We start from the raw sequence: 20,796 nt of genomic DNA on the forward strand, positions 1-20,796 counted from the left end.
CTGCAATTCCCCATACACTATCTCTTCTCCAATCAAATAAATTTAAATCTATTCACACAGACAGTGATGCCTTTCTACAGCACTAACAATCAGAACATCACTCTAAGCTCATTTAAATGCTTTACTAAAGTCTAAAAACAAAGTTCATCATTTCAACAGGAAATAGAAACATTTTTTATTAATAAAAACCACTTTCAAATATGGGGATTTTCACTGGGATGTACTGCACTATTAGTCTTTAGCCCTCAACTATTTGCCAATTGATTGTCTTCTATCAGAACAACCCCATGCTGTTAAGCTTTCCCTAAATTACCACCTTTAGCCTTAAAACACAAACAAAAAACCCCACTCTAATGTACTTGTCACATATTCTCCCAAGAATTCCTTCCACCTCTAAGATACGATGACAGAAATAAAGAACGACTCCATTGCTTTGGACAAAAAAATAAAGAAAAATATTAAAACTGCATGACTACATGTCACAAGCGGTCATTAAGTGCTCCAAATCAGAAGAGTTCAGTCTAATATTTACCTGCCAATGATCAATGTGTACACATTTCCTAGAAAATTTCTGGAAAAAGTATGACTCCCAGAGACAGGGTCCTAAATGAGGTAAGCCATTTCTGTCAAGGAAGCTGCGAATGCTCGCAGCTTTCAAAGCTAGGTTGGATGTGGCCATGAGCAACCTGGCCTAGTGGAAGGGGTTGGAACTGGATGATCTTAAGGTCCTTTCCCACTCTAAGTCTATGATTCTATGATTTCCATAGGGCATTCCAGAAAAGCAGTCCAATTATTTCCAACTGCCATACCTATATGGTTATTCAATCACATGCAGATGAGGGAGTTTGCAGGCAAGCATTTCCCTGATCCCAGCTAGGCAAGGGCTGCCAACTTTCCCATACTCCCAACTGCTACAGTGATTTTCAACCACACACAAAAAAACAATACCCTTAAGAAAAAAGTACAAAACAGAACTTGATGGGCTTTTACACAACCTGATTTAATCATTACAGAGAAGCTTTGAAGCACATATCCTCATGTATTTGAGGCACTGCACCACTTAGTCAACCATGGCTACACCATTAAAACTACTACAGTACATTTGGCTACTACCGCAAATGCTGAATAATGCACAGGAAACTTACAGCCAGCATCAAAGCATCCGAATTGGTTTTAGCCATTTCTAAATAAAATATTTTCCTGAAATATATTAATATAATTATTCAGAGTTAACAAATAATAAATAGTTTGCTTGGATAATTTCTGGTGACACTTTTTAAAATCTGCATGGTCTTCCATTTAGAAGAACCATATAAATATTAATAGCTTGTCAGATAACTATGCTGCACAGGAGACATTCTAGAGTTACTTAGTGTTCCGTTACATTCCTCCCAGCATCTTTAGGGATGGCTAAAAAAGCAGTGACATCCCGACTTGGCAAACCTCTGAGAATTCAAAAGACGGCAACAACACTCCCCCTAGGATGGAGCAGGGGAAGTGTTCAGTGCCTGCTGTTTGGGGAAATACCTCCAAACTAGCAGTGATAAGAAAACTGGTTAAGGAAAATAATCAACTCTCTCATAAGCATTTATAGTAAATGGAAGACCTATAACGTGCTACTCCTTACATCACTGGGGAAAAAAAAACATTAAAAAAGCCAGCCTTTAAAGCTTTCTGATTATAGACGTTTGTCAAAAATATCTCCTGAAGTATTACTTTCATTACAGCTCCTATCCAGCTTTTGGTCACTACATACCTCAGGAAAGTTTTTGGTTTATTTTATTTAAACCAAACAACTTCTTCTACAGACTGCTTGTACAAATCACTCAGCTGGTCCACGTAGCCCCAGAAAGAGGTTGCCTGTAGTCTGCTCTTATGCTCTCACCAGAAGAAATCATGAAGAACCCATGCCAGTTGTCCTCCTCCTAATGCATTCTGCTTTGGTATTTTATATTTCTGTAAAAGATGCAACACTATAACCAGCATTTCTAATCCCCCCTTAGTGGGGTATATTAGGAAGGAGTAAAGCCTACTCTAGCAAAGACAACATTTGTACGTAACCATCCTGAAAATATTTGTTAACCTAATGCTTTGTTTATTCAGTCTGGCAAATGCTTTTATTTTATCTTCAAGTATATTTAGTAAATGTCAGAGATGCACATAAATTCATAGTTGGCTAACAAGCCTCCCTTATGTGTATTTCTAATTAAGCTTCTTCCTAGATACGAAGTAATGTTTAAAACAAACATTTTATAGAGAATCAAAGTAAATCAAATTATGAAGTATTTTTCTTTGTGAAACTGCATATTTATATGGGCATCACCAGCAGAGGGAAGGCGATCACGATATCCACACGCAATAATTCCTCCATGCTTTTCTTCTGGATAGGCAGAAATATTTTCTTGTCCTTTCCAATTGCATTGCAAACTTTTGATGTCTCTTCCACAGCAGGTAATACGAAGTAGCGTGCACTCTTTATTCAGAACGCAGTTCCCAGTAAGACTTGATCTGTGTGTTTAAATGTGTGTATAAATATAAAACCACAGACATTCACACATAAGTATTTTTAAAACTGCAATCAGACTGCTGAATGGGCAAGAAAAGACTACAATATACTAAATAAGAGCTTAATTTTCATGTGAGGAAACATCAATTAACTGAGTTCTGTAGAGCCGAGTGGCTTAAAAACTTCTGCCAAGACCCTAAGCTGCTCCTTTTTCTTACTTATTACAGCCAAACCTGCCAAAAGACCATAAAAATTGATTTTATGTTTCCGGTCTCTCTCTGCTAGCTGGAAAAGTATAGATTTTTTTCATACCTTTCTGACAAACAGAACCTTCCTTTATCTCGCACCTTCTCAACTACGACACCAACCAACGCTAAACACCTCCTCTCTTACATCCGATTTAAGTTACAATTAAGGCAAGAGAATGTTTCAGGTTGTTAAATCAAACACTGCTTTGTATCTATGGGTTTAAAGTGCTTCTTGCCTGTCAGTGTTACAGAGAAGGCTACATCCCACTTGTGCTGCAATGGCATATTCGGTAAATTATTATTTTCCACATTTGTTCTGGGGAAGTGTTATAGCACTGTTCTGCTAGTCTGTGAGCTACCTCTTTAAATTCCAGCATCAACCCTTAAAATGGATTTCGCATCTTTTGCATCAAACATTAATAAGGCTCACTTAGACACTCTTAATGTGAAGGAAAATTGGGCTTGTATGAAATGGCTACACTAGAACATTTCATGCTTTTGCAAGTGCAGGAGTATGATTATTTTCTACAGTATGTCATTATCTTCTGCCCCGTGGTTCCTTTTTAAATTATCTCTTCTCACTCAAGCTGCCGACACTACATTTTTAAGCTATATAGTTTCAATTTATGAATTGCATGCATGTAAATTCTGAGCAACTATACCACAAGCCAAGTGATGGACCACATTAAAGACACTACTAATAGAGCTACGATTTCAAAAAGCTTCAAGGAAAAAAGAAATGTATTTGACTCCTAAGACGTAAAATCAGGTCATTTGTTTCCAAAACATACAACCAAATACTATTCTAGACACACGTGGAATCTCCTTACACTTTTCTGAGCGGGTTTATTTAAGCATGGCAGATGTCATTTCATATCCTCACAAAGAAAATTAGTTTGCTGCCTACTTGTCCTTGTACCAAAAAGCTCCCCCTCCGCTTTTCAGGGTCACTCCTGAAACAATTGCTCATCTGTAACTCTAGACGTCAATCCACACAGGGGAAGGAGTCCCCTCCTGGGTCTGCAACTATCATCTTCTGTTTCTGAGGATGAAGTAACTCTCTCGGACAATAAAGCAGTTTAGACAGCACGTAACAGATTAACACACAACCCGGATGGCACGCTGCATAGCCGCTCAGAGGATCAATATCACCATTGCTGATTAGTAGTCTAGTTGTGGTCTACAACATGTATGTGTATCTAAAATTACTCCACTGACCTTTGTACAGAATGTATTATTTCAGAGACAGTGAAATATGATTGCACTACAGCCTTCTGCATTGAATTTACGAGGTAATAAACATAGAGATCTTTCTTCTTCACCCACAAATGGCTATTAAATAAGGAAAATCAGACTTGACATCCCCCAGATAGTCAAAAGGAATGATTTATTCAGATGCTAACATCTGTCTCGAGGTTGTGGCCAAACGCTATTCTGTGCTCATTTAGGACTCCACTTGGAAAGCTTTTCAGTTACATTTACCTAGAGATTTCTCTCTACCACTTCCGATCTGACAGAAATCACTCAGCCGGGTCTGATGAATAATAGCAAAAGGCAGCTTGTATCAGAGATGACTGAATTACAGATTGTTGAAAGTGCCATAAAGGCTCATTCCAATGACTACATTTAATTTACTTCCTATACTCACTACCAGAAGCTGCTAGTCGTTTGATATCTCTATTTCAGAAGACTGGGAACAAAAGAAATATTAACATTCTTCTCCACTTTCTTACTATGCCACCTAGTAGAGTTTGATAGGCAAAATTAACTTTTAAACAGAGCACTGATCCCCTACCCATACCCTGTGGGGGCATAGAACAAGACCATAACGTATCCAAAAATCAAAGCAAGGCAAGTGGAACTAAATAAGGCAAAGCAAATAACGCCGGAGGACACGTTAAACTGCACGGAAAGAATATGCTTTAGCTCGGCAGCCTTCCTCAGTAATGCAGGAAAGGCTTTCAGTAAACTGAAGAACAGATGAGAAGATGCTGCCCTGCGGGCAGGAGGGGGGGGTCAGCGCCCGGGAGTCGACACACCGCCGTGCCCTGCCGGGACCCTGCCCAGGCGGTGGCGGCCAGGTGAAACCCGGAGAAACAAGTTGGCCCGGCAGCCGCCCCGGCGAAGGCTTCGGGCAGCGGCGGGGAAGAAGGGAGGGATGGAGGCAAAGCAGGAGAGCAGGCGGGCGGGCGGACGGCGCCCCGCTCCCGCAGAGGGGGGTGACCGCGGCAAAAGGTGGGGGGCTGTCAGAAGGGCGGGCACCCTCTTTGTCTGAACCACACCCCCCCCCCCCCCCGTTATCCCCCCGCCCGCCGGGAGCGCCCTGGGGGCGGGCTCCCGTCCCCCGCACCCGCGGGCAGAGCCCCGGGCAGGCGGTGCCGCCGGCCGCCCCCGCAGCATGTGCTCTGCCCCCGCCCGCGCAACGGCCGCCCCCCTTCCTCCCTGCCCGGAGAACCCCCAATCTCCGCCCGAGGCGACGCCGCCCGGGCGCGGCTCCGGAGCGCTGCCTTACCTGGCAACCCGGGCGGGCGCAGCCGGCTTGTCCTTCAGCCTCCCCCCGCGGCGGCACCGAGAGCGCACGGGCCCCTCCCGGGGAGAGGCTGCGGTGCCCGGCGGGGTGCGTGGCAGGAGGGCTGCCCCGGGTCCCTGCGCTCGGCGGGCGGCGCGCACGACGGTAAGTTGCAGCGGCCGCCGGCGGGCTGGGCTGGGCAAGGAGCGGCGGAGACGGTACGGGGGCTGCGCGGCGCCCGGAGCGCCGCCACACTGCAGCGTCTCCAGGAATCCCTCCCGCGAGAGGCAGCCCATCACCCCCGGCCCGCCGCCCTCATTGGTTGGGGGGCGGGGAGACGGGCTCCGGCAGCCAATCGGCCGGCGCACAGCATGGGTGGAGCCGCCGCGCCGGCCTCGCCCATCCCATCCCGCGGCCGTGCGGTCCCTGTCCGCCCCGTCGGGCGGGGCCGGGCAGCGGCGGGCGGGGAGGAGGAGGAGGAGGAGGAGAAGGGGGATGATGATAATGATGATGGGGATGGTGATGATGATAAGGATGAGGGCATCCCCGCGCATGGCGGCCAGGGCTGCCTCCCGCCGCGGGGCCGCCGAGCCACAGACCCAGCGGCCGTCGGGCGAGCTCGGTGCCCCGCACCGCCAGTGCGGAGGGGAGCGGAGGGGGTACCGATCTTGGCCAGGCTCTGCCGCTGCCCCCCGCCGCTCGGTAGTGAGCGAGCGAGAGGGCGATTCGGGCCCTCCCGCTGCGGCGGGCCCATGGGCAACCGGCGCCGGGCAGTCGCGACTGAGCGGTGAGTCGTGATTGGCGTCTGTGGCTTAGGCGAGAGCAGACCTTATCGCGTGTTCAGGTAAGGACATGCAAAGGTTAACTTAATTCCCTTGATCCATCCACTCTGAACTGCCGCTTTGATTAACATTGGTCTGCAAAATGTAACTGTAACAAATTCAATTAAGGGAAGCACATTTCTTCAACTTTTAATTAGATCTACCCTATTTGTCTAATGTTTAATATGACATAAAAAGCTGTTCCAGTTCCAGAGGGAAATGGAAGTAGATTTAGATGTAAGCTTAGCTTTTAAAAACACAACGGACTGAAGTTCTTTGTTCCTCAGCATATATTATTGTTCCATCTATATGCTCAGAGGCACAGGAGGAAAACATCATTTTATCTGCAAAATTGTATAACTAATAGTGTGGTATTTATGTAAGAGTTTCCTATAGCCTTTAATTGGTCACAGGCAGGGGACTGAACATAAAGGCTCTACCCCTTGATGTGCAGTAGTAGATCCTGTGGAAATAGTCATTCTGAGAAAACTTGAGAAAGTAGTAATGTATTCCACAGCCATTTAGTTGGTTTCATTTAGTACACGAGAGTGAAAGTTATCTAAATTACATCCTAATACGATAAATAGCAAATGCTGGCAGTGAAGAGCCGTACCTCATCATTAGCAGGTAACTGGGAAAGTTAAGAAGCCCTCAGGCACATCCTGTAAGTGCCTTTCTATGCCTGGCACACAACATCCTCCTGCCGTTCCCCACCTGTACTTTTGTGGTGGGATTTGCCTCAAAAAATCCCAGCCCTTTTCCAGTTCAGTTCAAATACACATTTGTCTGATCATGTCAGTGCTGGACATGCATTCCTAGGTCTGTTAATCATAGTATGAGTTTTTTTCTCGTATGGGCACATTAGATCATGAAAGGGAAAAGTGAAAAGAAGAGCAAGTATTAGCTCCTGCTAACCTACAAAAAGGAGGAGCCACCATAATGTAAACTGCATATGCAGAGGTAGTCACCTGCACCCAGATTACTCTGTATACAGATTTAAAAATGTGGCTGTTTTCTCTCTTCCAGTACAATAGATATCAAGAACTGTTTTATCTAGGATCATTTATCTGGTCAGTTAAAAACCCCACACACATTTCAGTACTAATAGTTACGAGGACTTGATGCTGTGTTCTTAACAGCCACACAGCCAGAAGTCTGTGGGAGTCTGGCATTCGCAAGGCATGACACATCATATCCTGTCTTAGTATTTGAGCAAAGACAAGAAACATCATTTAAGCCCCATAGCCCTCTTTTAGTATATAGACAATCTAGCAAGGAAAATAAATGCCATCCAGCACTAGCCTTGAAGAGTATATCATGACTTTCTCACTCTCTGACTGTGGTAGTCCCTACATGATTATTCTGCTAGATTAAAAAAGTAAACAAAAACAAAGGTGTGATAGGGGCTGGGATGTTGGTGGGAGAGATTTCACCAAATCTTTTTTGAGTTTGGTAGTTTGCAATGGTGAAATTGCTGCAAAAGAGTCATTACTTCTATCACATATACTTCCTTCAGTTCCTTTTGGGTCCAAAAGCTTATTCATACAGAAAGAGGTCTCCAGTCCTGTAAGCAAGTTTTATTTCAATAATGTATCCTCAAGTAAGTGGGTAGTTACTGTCCAGTAATGATGTTAATTAAACCAAAGCAAGCTGTGAAACTTCAGGGATGACAACATGTTCTGAACGGACAAGAAAAGCTCAGGAGCTATTTGGTGAATGCTTGGAGTGCTAGCCAAAATGCTAGCCACTAAACACACGAAACACATATCATTGTATATATTATTATTATTGTTATGTCTTCCACAGTTTTGTTCAGAGGTATCCTATCGTAAGAAAAAGAAGAAGAAACATGCAAATCCAGAATAAATTATATTATAAACCCAAGACCAGTTTTGTTTTGGTTTTGTAATGAGTATTTCTGCATCAGAAGGGAGTTTTAAATAATGTCTGCCATTCAGAAGTTCCATCAGGAATCCCATTAAGTACAAATGAAGAACTAGAGTCTGTTATATCCTTCATATCCCTTTTTTTTAATTTAGACTTTGACTGAGTTGGAGTTACAGGAGCATCTGGGAAGAAACTGACTAAAAAAGCAAGACCAGAAATGATGCAGTGTTTGTCTTTGCTGTATTTATTTTTACTCTCCGTATACTGTGGCTTCAAGGTAAAACCTCAAGATGAGAAAGCAATATGAGCCATAAAAACTAGGTTTTGAAAGTAAAAGATTCCTGCTTGCTCCATAAAAATGGAGAAAGCCTGAGCCAAAGCCAATGAACCAAAATATTCTCGGGCCTGTCCCAGCAAGCTTTACGGAATATGAAGAGCAGATAGTAGAATGACAGTCACTGAGGCAAATTCAGGAGCAACAGCAGTTGTAGCACATCAAAATCAGCCATCAGGGCTCTGGCTTTGGACCCAAGCTGCCATCAGTTTTTGTTTTCTTTTGTACCTCAGCCTTTGTGTGACCAAGTATCACAACTGCCACAATTAGAAGTACAAGACAGGAAATCAGGTAAATCATGAGTGTAAATCAGGGGTAGGTGAATGAGTAAATTGTACTGGCAGCATGCTAATTTACTTATCAGGCAGAGCCCAGAACAGTAAACTAACAGCGATTGAACTGTGACTGTCATGCTGAAATTATTCACTGGCCTTGTAATGCACAAGGTACCTATTTTAACAGAAAGATGCTTTTACTTTGTTCTTCACTGTCATGTTATTTTACTCCTATTTTTCCTTTGTTTTGGTCTTTTCTATCTTCAAGTTTTTCTTTTTGAGAGTAGTCTGTATGCCTGCAGACAAAGGAACTGGCTTTTGCTTAGAGAAATGGGACAGCTTATCAAATGAAGCTCTGATTGTATGAGTTCAAGAACACATTTCTGAAACTTCTTTTAGTAAATGAAATGCCTGCTCTAGAGTATTCTGGTATTTTTTCCCATTTGGTTGGGAATCCAAGGGCTGGTATATACAGCTGAAAATTAAAAACTAGGAACCACCCATTTTAGTTCCCTGTTTTCCCACTCTTGCTTTCCATGAAATTTTCATAATATATACTGGATGATGATGATGATACTCGGTATATATGTGCACTTCTATGATGATAGAAGGCACATCCCCAGTCAAGAAGCCAAATCTGCATCAGGAGAACATGAAAGACGTGAAAGCAAAGTGAGGCATCTAAGACCCAGAAGTGAGAATTAACCTTCAGTAAAATGAATAAGTACTGGAGTAACTATTCAGCTGCACACAACGAAAGCATCATATGAAATAAGTCTTTGAAGATAATTTTTGGAGCAATGTGTGAGATTGTGAGTTAGATTGAGGGAGTAGAGAACAAATGTTGGTGTTTTGTTCTAGTTTTAATTCTAGCTAAAAATCAAAGGGTAAAATCAAAGAACTTGTTAGTCTCCTGACTGATTTGTGTCTCAATGTGTCATTTGATTTGTTTTCCTCTGTTTGATCTGTACATATCTGCTGCTTCTTCTAAGTTGTTTAGGCAGAGATGGTCTCTTTTAATCTGCAGTTGCATAGCAGCTGACACAGAATGTTCCTGCTCTGTGCCCAGGGCTCTTGGACAATGTGGCAGCATAAATGAAAATGAAAACAGAAATACTCTTTTATGAGAGGCTGTTCAAATGTAATCAAACCAACCCACATGTGCCTTGCACAGAAGTCAGCTGTGTAACGCAAGGACAGACCTGAGTCAGTGTCAGTCTGTTCCCCTGTAGATGGTGCCCCTACTTAAGGGATTCTCTTTTGGGTTGACAGCTCTGCATCGTTAATCCTCCTCCCTGCTTTGAAAATCATTTTTCACTAAAATGGTGCACAGGATGATACTATAGAAAAAATGCCTTTTCAGTGCAGTTAGGAGGAACTGGACTAAAGTCCTCAGCTTCTTTTTAGTCAGAATCTACTACATAAAATGACAAACTACTGAACTGTTAGCTTCCAGTGTGCCCAGATATTACCAGTCTCCAATCTTACTTTACAGTGGTAGACATTATGGCTTCCCTGTGTAAAATTTGTTATCCCTGGTGAGCATATGAATCGTATGGATGACTGCATAATAAAAAGAATGGGAAGTGGGATTTCTAATTTAATTTTGTGGAGCTGACCTTCACAAAGCACAAGAAGAGCTGTGTAATGGCACTATTCCTCCTGAGGAGAGGGTAGAGACCTAAAAAGGTCTTTTCAAATGGGTATGCATGATTGTCACAATGGGCATAAGAGGACATTCCATTGTCTCCAGTACAAAACAAACGACTCTATTTGGAGAGACGTGAATGAATTGCCTGTTAAGTGTAAAATATGCTTATATTTACACCAACCTGAAAGTGGAGTGAAGGTGAATAGTAAACCTATTGGAGCATAGCACTGAAATGTAGATAAAACATTATGGTTTTAGGCTTCCTGAATTTCATGCCTCTGATTTGAGATCTTCATGAAGCCTTCACCATGCAGCAGATATGCAATGAAGATCCTCCAGAAAGCCAGTCCAGCCATGAAGGATGGCATGTTCTACCGTCTGATTATGCATTGTAGGCCAAGAATATCCATGTGAGGAAAAAATGGGGTAGAGTTACTGGGGTAAAAAACTAGTTAATGTACTTTAAATTTCAGAAAAGGCTTTTCGAATATCAGTAGCCTGATAAATAATTCTCAAGGCAGTGTGTTTTCCTTTAGCTCACACCGTCATTTCATTCGAATGCACAGTGAAATTACCCTAGTATTTATATTTAAAACACCAAACGATAAAAATGTCAGAGTTTTTCTTTCTCTCTATAGTAGACACCATTTTGTGATATTTTCTGTGCTTTTTTAAATACGTATTTACTTCTCTTACAGAAATGCAGTCACTGTACAATTCTGATGTTTAGACTACCATTGGGCTTAAAAGCTTGCAAAACACATGGCTAAATGAACTGGAAATTATATATCATTAATATAATTAGGATTAAAAAAAATTTATTTTGATTTCTTCCTAGCTACGTTTTAGTCAGTATGCAATACAGTAAACTAGTTACCTCTGGCAATTCTGTCTGTCAGCATCACCATTTTGCTTGCAAACTAAAAGGCTTGTTTTGTTTCCTGTGTTGCTTTTTCTATAGCATATGACATAGCCTTCAAATTACATGAGTATAAAAAGGGAATAAAACTCTCCAACTGTAGCAGTGTTGTTAAGATGATAAGGTCAATGGTAACGTCTCTTCTGCAAACCTTGATAGATATTTGTCCAAGTCAAAGCTGAATTTTTAGCATTACACTATGCTAATGTAAAGAAGACCTTCCTTGGTTTTTAAAAACTTAGGTAAAGAAAAATAAACCCTACTCAGTGAACTTAATTCTGCTCACAGTTACCCAGGTATAAATCTGTAGTAAGACTTGCTGTCTTAAAAGTACAGTTTCCATGACTGCTGTCTTCTATCAATCAAGCTATCTGAGAGACATAAAGAAGTTAATGTAGCGACGCATAATTTTAATTCAAGTCGTGAGTTTAAGTAGGAAGTTTAAGGGTCCCGGTTGCACACCTGGGACAGAGTTTCCTGCTTATGCAATAGTTCTTACTTAGTCTGTGTCAAGATCACTTTCCCCCCCTGCTCATAAATCTGTGAATGAGAATCCCTTATCACCTTCCTAGTTTTTTGCATTTGACCTCTTTAGTTGCCAGTCCTTTTGCCTTCCTCCTTTTCTGTCCTTCCTACTCATTTGGGAATATATTTTGTGATAACATTGCCAATCCTAAGTGAGAAATGATCTGGACAGTCACAGTCTTCCTCTTCAGCCTTGCTGTTGGACCTGTTTCTGCAAAAATCAGGATTGGTCCTTTTCTCTTAGGAAAGGAGTTAAATTCTGAAGTCAGAATTGTGACTGATGGTAAGAGTACGGTAATAGATTGTTCCCTGCTGAGGAATGTAAAACTCGCTAAGTCATTGGTTTGTTTTTAAATCTAGTTTGTATGTGAACAGAAGTAGCTAGTCAGGAATGTTGTTTAATGGATTGAAGAAAAAGAAAAGAATAAAAGCCAACTAAAACGTCATTTAGGATGGAGATAATAAAGTATAGAGATTCTCATCACTAGAAGCTTGTCCTCTGCCCGCACTGAAATCAGACTAAGAATTTGCTAGTTTAAGCTCAGTAATTTGATACTAAGGAAAAGTTCAGCCGAGAGGAGTGTTTGGTACTAAATAGTTAAAGGATTTTGGCCAATATCTTCTTGTCCTTAAGTGTGGATTTTCAAAGAAATGGTGATTTCATATGGTCTTTGATGTTGGAACTCTAAATTAAATGTTCTTTCTGAAGATGAGTGCCTAGATTAAGTTATTCTGTGACTTACAGCAGACTCCTTCATGCCTTAACTTTCTTCCTTCTGATGGAATCTATGACCCACACGTTCCCCACCATAATCACAGCAAAGCATTACTATCATTATTCCTTCATAAATACAAAGGTATCTGCAGAATAACCTCAGAGATTTATTACAGGAACAGTCATTTCTCCTAAGTTTAAAAGGCCTGTACAATGCTAAGGTTTTTATTAACTAACTCTCCAGTTTGGCTTTCCCTCTGAAAGTTATCAAGCTTTATCTCTGACCAAATTGATTATTTATTTTTTTTTTTTTAAGGAAAGTGGTTGTGCCAGTTTTGTCTTACAGGGGTTCATAAAAATGTCGACATTTGACTTTTTCCAAAAGATTTATATTAGTTTGCCTTCCGTTGTACTCTAATTTAAATAGAACTTGTTTAATTTTTCCCACATTCACTTCTAAAAAAACAACAGTTTTCCTTGAGGAAAAAAGGTTACTTGCTGAAGTTATTTACAGTTCAATTGCTAGTTTAATTCAAATCTAATGTCTCGTTTACAGTGACACAGTCTACTCTGCAGGCTGAGCTGTGATAGATTACAGGAGTCACAATGACAATAGAGTCACCTGTGTCTGGAGCTGGGCAGCCTTGTGCTGTTGGCAGCAGACCTGCCCTAAAAAAAACACACTGATACCCTACTGATGATCAGAACATGAAAAATGTGCAGACCAAACATACCTTGGGTATTTCATTATTGTTGTGGTTTTGGACTCACAGTTTTTGCCACTGGCTCATAGTATACTGACTTTCTGTGCTGTCTGTATGTTGGTAAAAGCTTTCAGGGACACTCCTAGAAAAGGCATCTTACAGCGTGAGTACAGAGACCAGCTGATGCTTCTGACATAGAATCATAGAATAGAATCATAGAATAGTTAGGGCTGGAAAGGACCTTAAGGTCATCTAGTTTCAACCCCCTGCCATGGGCAGGGACACCTCACACTAAACCATCTCACCCAAGGCTTCGTCCAACCTGGCCTTGAACGCTGCCAGGGATGGAGCATTCACAACTTCATTGGGCAACCCATTCCAGTGCCTCACCACCCTAACAGGAAAGAATTTCCTCCTTATATCCAATCTAAACTTCCCCTGTTGAAGTTTTAACCCGTTACCCCTTGTCCTATCACTTCAGTCCCTAATGAAGAGTCCCTCCCCAGCATCCCTATAGGCCCCCTTCAGATACTGGAAGGCTGCTATGAGGTCTCCACGCAGCCTTCTCTTCTCCAGGCTTCTTCTTCTCCAGGCCCAACTTCCTCTGCCTGTCTTCATACGGGAGGTGCTCCAGTCCCCTGATCATCCTCGTGGCCCTTCTCTGGGCTTGTTCCAACAGTTCCATGTCCTTTTTATGTTAAGGACACCAGAACTGCACACAATACTCCAGGTGAGGTCTCACAAGAGCAGAGTAGAGGGGCAGGATCACCTCCTTCGACCTCCTGGTCCCACTCCTTCTGATGCAGCCCAGGATACGGTTGGCTTTCTGGGCTGCAAGCGCACACTGAAGCCAGCTCATGTTCATTTTCTCATCGACCAACACCCCCAAGTCCTTCTCCACAGGGCTGCTCTGAATCTCTTCTCTGCCCAACCTGTAGCTGTGCCTGGGATTGCTCCGACCCAGGTGTAGGACCTTGCACTTGGCATGGTTAAACTTCATGAGGTTGGCATCAGCCCACCTCACAAGCATGTCCAGGTCCCTCTGGATGGCATTCCTTCCCTCCAGCCTATCAACTGAACCACACAGCTTGGTGTCATCGGCAAACTTGCTGAGGGTGCACTCAATGCCACTGTCCATGTCAGTGACAAAGATGTTGAACAAGACTGGTCCCAACACCAATCCCTGGGGGACACCACTCATTTCTGGTCTCCAGCTGGACATTGAGCCATTGACCACAACTGTTTATGTGCGGCCATCCAGCCAGTTCTTTATCCACTGAGTGGTCCATCCATCAAATTGATGTCTCTCCAATTTAGAGACAAGGATGTCGTGTGGGACAGTGTCAAACGCTTTACACAAGTCCAGGTAGATGACATCAACTGCTCTACCCCTGTCCATCAGTTCTGTAGCCCCATCATAGAAGGCCACCAAATTGGTCAGGCAGGATTTCCCCTTAGTGAAGCCATGCTGGCTGTCACCAAGCACCTTGTTGTTTTTCGTGTGCCTTAGCATGCCTTCCAGGAGAATCTGCTCCAAGTTTTTGCCAGGCACAGAGGTAAGACTGACTGGTCTATAATTCCCTGGGTCATCCATATTTAACATATTATGCCTTGATTCACCATGGATGCATCATACCATGTCTGGCCATCTTATAGTCCTCCAAAAGGAGCCCATCAACCTATGTATCCCTGTGGAAGGATCTCTAACTGTCAGTTCTGTACTACAAAGAGCTGTATCTGTAGTATACAAAGGATCCATTTGAGGTTCTGTTCCTACTTCTGGTGCTGGTTAGAGAGCTACATGAGAAAAAGTATTTGATGCATCCAGGTGCTAAATTTCATAGTCAGGAAGGTTTGGTGCTAATAACATGTAGTCATGGATTTATAAACCAACTTTGGTTGGGAGAAACCACATGCTCAAAGCACATCCAGATAGAACAGGTTCCTCAGGGCTTTGTACAGTCAAGTTGTTAGTATCTTGAAGGATGAAGGTACCATAACCATCCAGGTGGTCCTCCACTGCCATCGCTCCAGGGTGTCAGTGTCTTCCTTGTAATTCAGTGCCCAAAACTGACATGATACTCCAGATGTGGTCTTAAAAGCACCGAATAAAATGGAAGGGTATCTTCCCTTGACCTCCTGCTTCTTCTGTTGCTGGTACAGCCAAGGACATAGTTGGGCTTCTTTGCTGCAATGACACACTGCTGATTCATGTTGTTGGGTCAGAGTCGCAGCTATAAATTGAAAGACTGAAAGGCTGTGCATATGCATGCCCATCCTTGGTCAGAACCAGCCAAAAAATGCATCAGCTTCCCACACCTGCTTCATGAAATCTGTTTTCAGGAGGCCATGAACCAACCTCTGAGGGGCCACAATCATGCCTCCTGTTATAGAGCTCTATCTCCTAGGGCAGTGATCATCTGGAGATATGAACACCATTTATACCCCTGAAAAGCTGAGGAAGCTGTTTAATGTTTTAATTTCAGAGGAACATAGGGATTCCTCTGAAACCAACCAGTCATGGATGATACACAGGAGCTCTGTGTGCATCTCTATGATCCTGACAGAAGATTTCTCTAGCTTGAAGTAATGATGAAGAATGACTAAGCTTGAAGGGGTAATGACTTCTTTCTTGGATCAGGAGCTTCAGAGGAGTATGCCAGACACTGGACAAATGTGATTATTCTCGTCCTGAAATTCACCGTCATCCTGAAAACCTGCTTCCAGCTGTTCCAGGCCTGGATGTTGTTCTGCTAGCTGGAATTAATTTAATTTGTTCCAAGTGGCCAGACAGCAAAGGGTAGACTGCATTCAGGTGTAGCCCTATCACCCGATATACCCTGGTGAGAGGTTAGGACTTGCCTAACAGATTCTGTCCTGGTTCTCCTGGTGGAGGAGTGGAAATGAATGACCACTCACAGGCAAGATGTCTGCAGAGCAGGGTCAGAGTGTCTGTGATGTGCTGTGGGCTTTGGGAAGCAGTAAGCACCCCTGTATTGGGCCCAATTACAGCATGCATTTGAAACAAATATTTTCAGTAAATGCAAAATAATGGTCCATAATGATCTATAGATACTAAGATTTTGTACTGAAGGGAAACCATCGTGGGACACAACGTGCCTCCCTGGTGCGTTCTACAGATTACAGCAATGTGATGCAGCTGGTGCACACACCTTGGATGAAAACTTCAGTGTGCGTCAAGGCACTGCTTCCAAAGACAGTTCAAACATAGATCATGAATCACCTTTGCAAAAATATATAACTCGATGTATATCTATGTACATTTATACTTAGGCTTTTCATGTTCATTCATATAATCCAGGCTTGGAACAGATATCTCAGCACGTTTTCCTTGCATACTATCTTCTCATTATATATTGGAAACTTCCTTTCCAAGCTGTCATTCGCATACAGAGATGGGAGGATAGTAAAACAGGATTAGAGTAAAATAAAATAATCTATTTTGTAAAATAAAACAAAAATAGTATATAAAGTAAAATAAAATAGTAAAGTAGCAAAACTAATATAGCAGTAATAGCAAAAAATATATATACTATCACAGTATAGTATAGAGTAAAACAAATTGTAGGCTATTATAGCAGTAATAAATCCAGTAGTAAAGCTAATATAGCAATTAAGAGACTCTCCTCTTGGCAAGGAGAACATAATGTGAGTGTAAAGTTTGTTTTGGAATTGGGGTTTGTGCTGTCTGGAAAAAGATGAAAAAGGCTCTTTCCGATATTATTCTTTTTAACTTCAAGGGGTTGCTGGGATACCCTGAAGCAACCTTAACATATGCAAGAGTCTTTCACGTTCCAGAACTACGATTTTAATACAATTTCAGTAAGAGTTCTTTCTGTAGTACTTTTCCTGCAGAAAATTGTGTGTTTATTCTTCTAGTTAAAAAATATATCAAATGTATTCTTCCATAATAGAAAACATAGCAGAGTAATCTTTGCCTTCAGATCATACCACCTGAGCCAGAGTTGGAGAGTTGTCTGAATTATAATTCTCCTAATAAGCCACAGAGATGTGACTAATACCTTGATAAACGTAATCCCTGAAGCTCTTGCTGGAACCATCAGTGCTATCTGAGATCGAATATTATTACTATTCGCCATCAATATCTTCTGCCTCAGGATGTCATTTCTGAGGTGATTTTCTCATCAGTATTTTTTCTTCTTTCATTATTGTTTTCTTATCTTGATTTATAAAATCCTTGTCATAATATTTATATTGTTCCACACAGGAACGGTAATTAAACCTTTTCTTTGCTTTGTGCCTTCAGCCTCTAGTGCATTGTATAATGTTATAGTACTAAAGTAGAAGAGTAAGAATCCACTAATGCAAACTTCTGGGAAGGTTTCCAGAAGTACATTCTGATCTGAATCATGTAATCAGTTGCGCTGACATACAGCTATGCTGATAATGGTGTACCAAGATCTCTCTGTAGATATCATGGGAATCTTGGAGTTTTGTGACTCAGAATTTGTAAAACTGAGTTCTTAGTGAAAGAACCAGGTCATCCAAGATCTGAGGTGTTTATGACCTGTTCTTTTTCCACTTCTTCATAAGTGAACCCATATCTGGTTTTAATTGGTGTGTAAATGTGGGTATTGTTATTTAAGTGAAGGTAATTCAGGTGATTTCTGGCCTTTGTTCTTCATAATATGAAAGATATGTTTGGCTGTGAGAGTACAAGGTTTTTTTTTTGTTTGCTTGTTTTTTATTTGACTTCCATGACTTGTTTGTATTTAACTATATCACTTTGCTCTCAGTTCTCTAATGTTCTTCCATCATTTTTGCTTCCCTAACACTGCATGTAATATTTAAATTGCATTTGAACTAGACTTCCTGTATGTGACTCACTCGATACAGACTGCATTATTTAGCTTAAATTTTCTGTTACTAAACTCCTCAAAAATCCATTGCTTACAAGATGACTGACAGCTTTGGGATATGTCTTTACTGCTTTCCGTTTGGGCATTTTAATGGTCTCAAGGCGGGTTTAATAGAACCTACGCTTCTCCAGTTAGAACTAATTTAGGAGCATGAAGCTAGTTTGATCTTTGACTATCTTAACTTCTCAGATTCAAACCTTTTAGTTAAATGCTTTAACTGGCTTTTGGTTCTTCAGATATTCACTTGATGGCATTGACCCCAAGAATACTGGCCCTTCACTTGAACATCCTATTCTAGCAGCCTAATTTAATATCAGTCTATATGGATAGTTAGAAACTGCTTAATCTCAGCTTCCTTTCTAGAAATTGCCTTTATAAGTTTTTATATACTCTTGACAGGTAGCTGTTAACACATCATTCAGCTTTACACCAGTGCTTATATTAAAACTAAGAAATTTTACATCCGTATTATTATAATTTGTTTTAAAGCAAATTTATTGCTCTTTCTTAAAATCAATAGAAGCTCAAATGTAGGTAGGCACAAAACCACGGCTTGCAGCAGCAAAGGGCTCTATGTTTCTAAAAAAAAGGGTTTCACTTGTTTTCACATATCAAGGATTCAGATTGGCTGTTATCTTGACAGAACCAGTTTGCTGTTAAAACTAATTTAACCAGCAAACTGGTTAAATTGCTGTTACTGAAGAGTTGGAACCTGTGTTCCAATCACAGACATGTTCTTACAGAGAGGTCATTGTCCATGGAAAACTGAGCCACAGTTTTACACATGGTCAAATTTAACTAGCAATAGAGTTCCACAGTCATCTTACTGATTGTCAGTCTCTAAATAGTTGAAGAAAGATATAGCTGATCTGAAAATGGCATATTCTCACTGGAACTGTACTGGAAATACAAGATGGTAGGGAGATGGAAGAGGGCATTGAAGACACTGTAAGACCAGGTTTCCATACTACATCTATGTCTGTGACAGGATGCCCTGACTAGCACAGTTTTGTCAAAGCTGGGTTTGTAGGCTGTAGGCAGGGCTCCAGGTGATGCACCATCCTGCTGCCTCTGGTCTTGGGAGAATAAGACTAACCCCACTCCCATCACCCAAAGTCATGGGTAAGAAGCTTAAAGATCACATTCACATCAGGGCCGCGCCCTCCTCAGACATCATCTGCCAGAACAGCTATAACGTGAATAGCAATCAGAAAAGATTCATTTTAAAAAACTTATTTGCATGAAGCTTCTCCCAGCAGCTGTCAGTAGCTCCTAGGTTGGGCTAGGACTGCATGACATCCTGCTCATATACTAACTCTCAGATGTTTTCTATTATTAAACTGCCAGTCATACTATATCACTAGAACATGTTTAGCATAACTGTTTTGCATTGACATCTGTATGCTTCTGATATTTGTTCTGCATATCCCCCCCTCTCTGATTCCACCATGATTTCAGTCTTCCACCATTTTTGGTTTGCTGTAATTTATAGCCTGTAATTTGGAAGTCAGTCAGCTTATCTTTTGAAGCCGATCTTCCTCTTTCAAAGGAGAAGAAACAGCAGAATCAATGTAATGTAGCTGGGATATAAGTAATTGGATATACAGTTATGGAATTCAGATACTCTCTTTTTGCAGTCAAAATTTATAATCCAGTTTAATAATGATTGTCATCCAAATTGTGCATACTATCATTGCAGAAAACAAGTTGTTTTGTAAACAAGTTGTGTGAAATGATGCAACATGACATGAGTCATGCGGTTTACACTACATTCCAAATTAAAATTAAGACACCACATTTCATTTATTTGTCGCATTTCAATTGCACAGTTTTAAAAAAAGGTATGCATTGGTATTGTATCTTACCCATAGTAAAATGCCAAATGAAAATAAAAGTTCTGCTTCAGTCAGCTCAATTTCTCTTGACATTGAGTACTCTTCCCAGCTCCACTCTGAGCCTCAGGATTTCATGAACATTTCAGATTTATTATTTACTTGTTTTACGTTTTTGGCTAGCTTAAAAACTTTATGTGGTAAGTCTTGCAAAAAAAACAAATGTCAAATAACGCAGGAGTAAGTATGATCCAGAAAGTCATGTATTTTTTTTAAATTTCATTTTCAAGCCAGTCTTTTGGGATGTAGGGTTTGATATCTTTTGTTTGAACAGTTGCAGTTGCCAATACTAAAGATCTTCAAATCTTCTGCAGTCCAGTCACAATGCCAATACACAGGGATTTACATTTACTGAACTATTAACAAGTCATTATAAGAAAGAAAGATGAACAAAAAGTCATTTGACATATGACCTCTCCAAAGACACAGAATGCCGTTCACTAATTTCAGATAAACACTGAACAGCCAGTATTCCAAATTGCTTAGGAAAGGCTATAGCAGCTTCTAAACAAAACAGAAGACCAGTCAAAAACAGCAGCAATAGTAGCATCTTCCTTGAACAGTCAGGAAACTGGTTTAATCTTCCCAGAATGCTTTCATGTACAGGCAAAACTAATAGTATGGAACAGGTACCTCAGATTTAATCTGTGTCTAAAACCAAATAAGAGGATTTCATCTGATAATCATCACGATGACTATGTATATTTTGGAAATTTCCCAGGAGGCCTTCCCAGGGGACACCTTATTCTCTATGCCAGCATCATCATCTCAGTAATGTGCACTGTATTTGCCTAGGTGCAGCAGCTTCTTTGTGTAATTTAGTAGTTTGGCATGAATGTGCCACACATCCTGGCATATGTGGAACTGGTGGGATTTAACCTTTTCAGCTGATTTCTTCTCTCAAAACAA

General features: G+C 41.3%; 2 protein-coding genes across 2 annotated transcripts in view; one reads left to right on the forward strand and one right to left on the reverse strand.

The window, feature by feature from the left end:
- SYT1 (synaptotagmin 1) overlaps positions 1 to 5,424 on the reverse strand; it is a 357,216-nt gene extending 351,792 nt beyond the window's left edge. Inside the window, exon 1 of the mRNA XM_057429544.1 lies at positions 5,267 to 5,424. The gene's annotated coding sequence lies outside the window, so the exon portion shown is untranslated. The remainder of the gene's footprint in view (positions 1 to 5,266) is intronic.
- The window catches only part of LOC130610014 (acidic proline-rich protein PRP33-like), a 32,228-nt gene continuing 16,703 nt past the window's right edge, over positions 5,272 to 20,796 (forward strand). The window contains exon 1 of the mRNA XM_057429547.1: positions 5,272 to 6,107. Within this exon, the coding sequence (XP_057285530.1) occupies positions 5,635 to 6,054 (420 nt within the window). The 5' untranslated portion in view covers positions 5,272 to 5,634 and the 3' untranslated portion in view covers positions 6,055 to 6,107. The remainder of the gene's footprint in view (positions 6,108 to 20,796) is intronic.

Source organism: Pezoporus wallicus, unplaced genomic scaffold, assembly GCF_028554395.1.
Source record: "Pezoporus wallicus isolate ANWC-B61680 ecotype Strahan unplaced genomic scaffold, APGP_CSIRO_Pwel_v1 contig_5069, whole genome shotgun sequence".
In the NCBI taxonomy this organism is placed as follows: Eukaryota; Metazoa; Chordata; class Aves; order Psittaciformes; family Psittacidae; genus Pezoporus; species Pezoporus wallicus.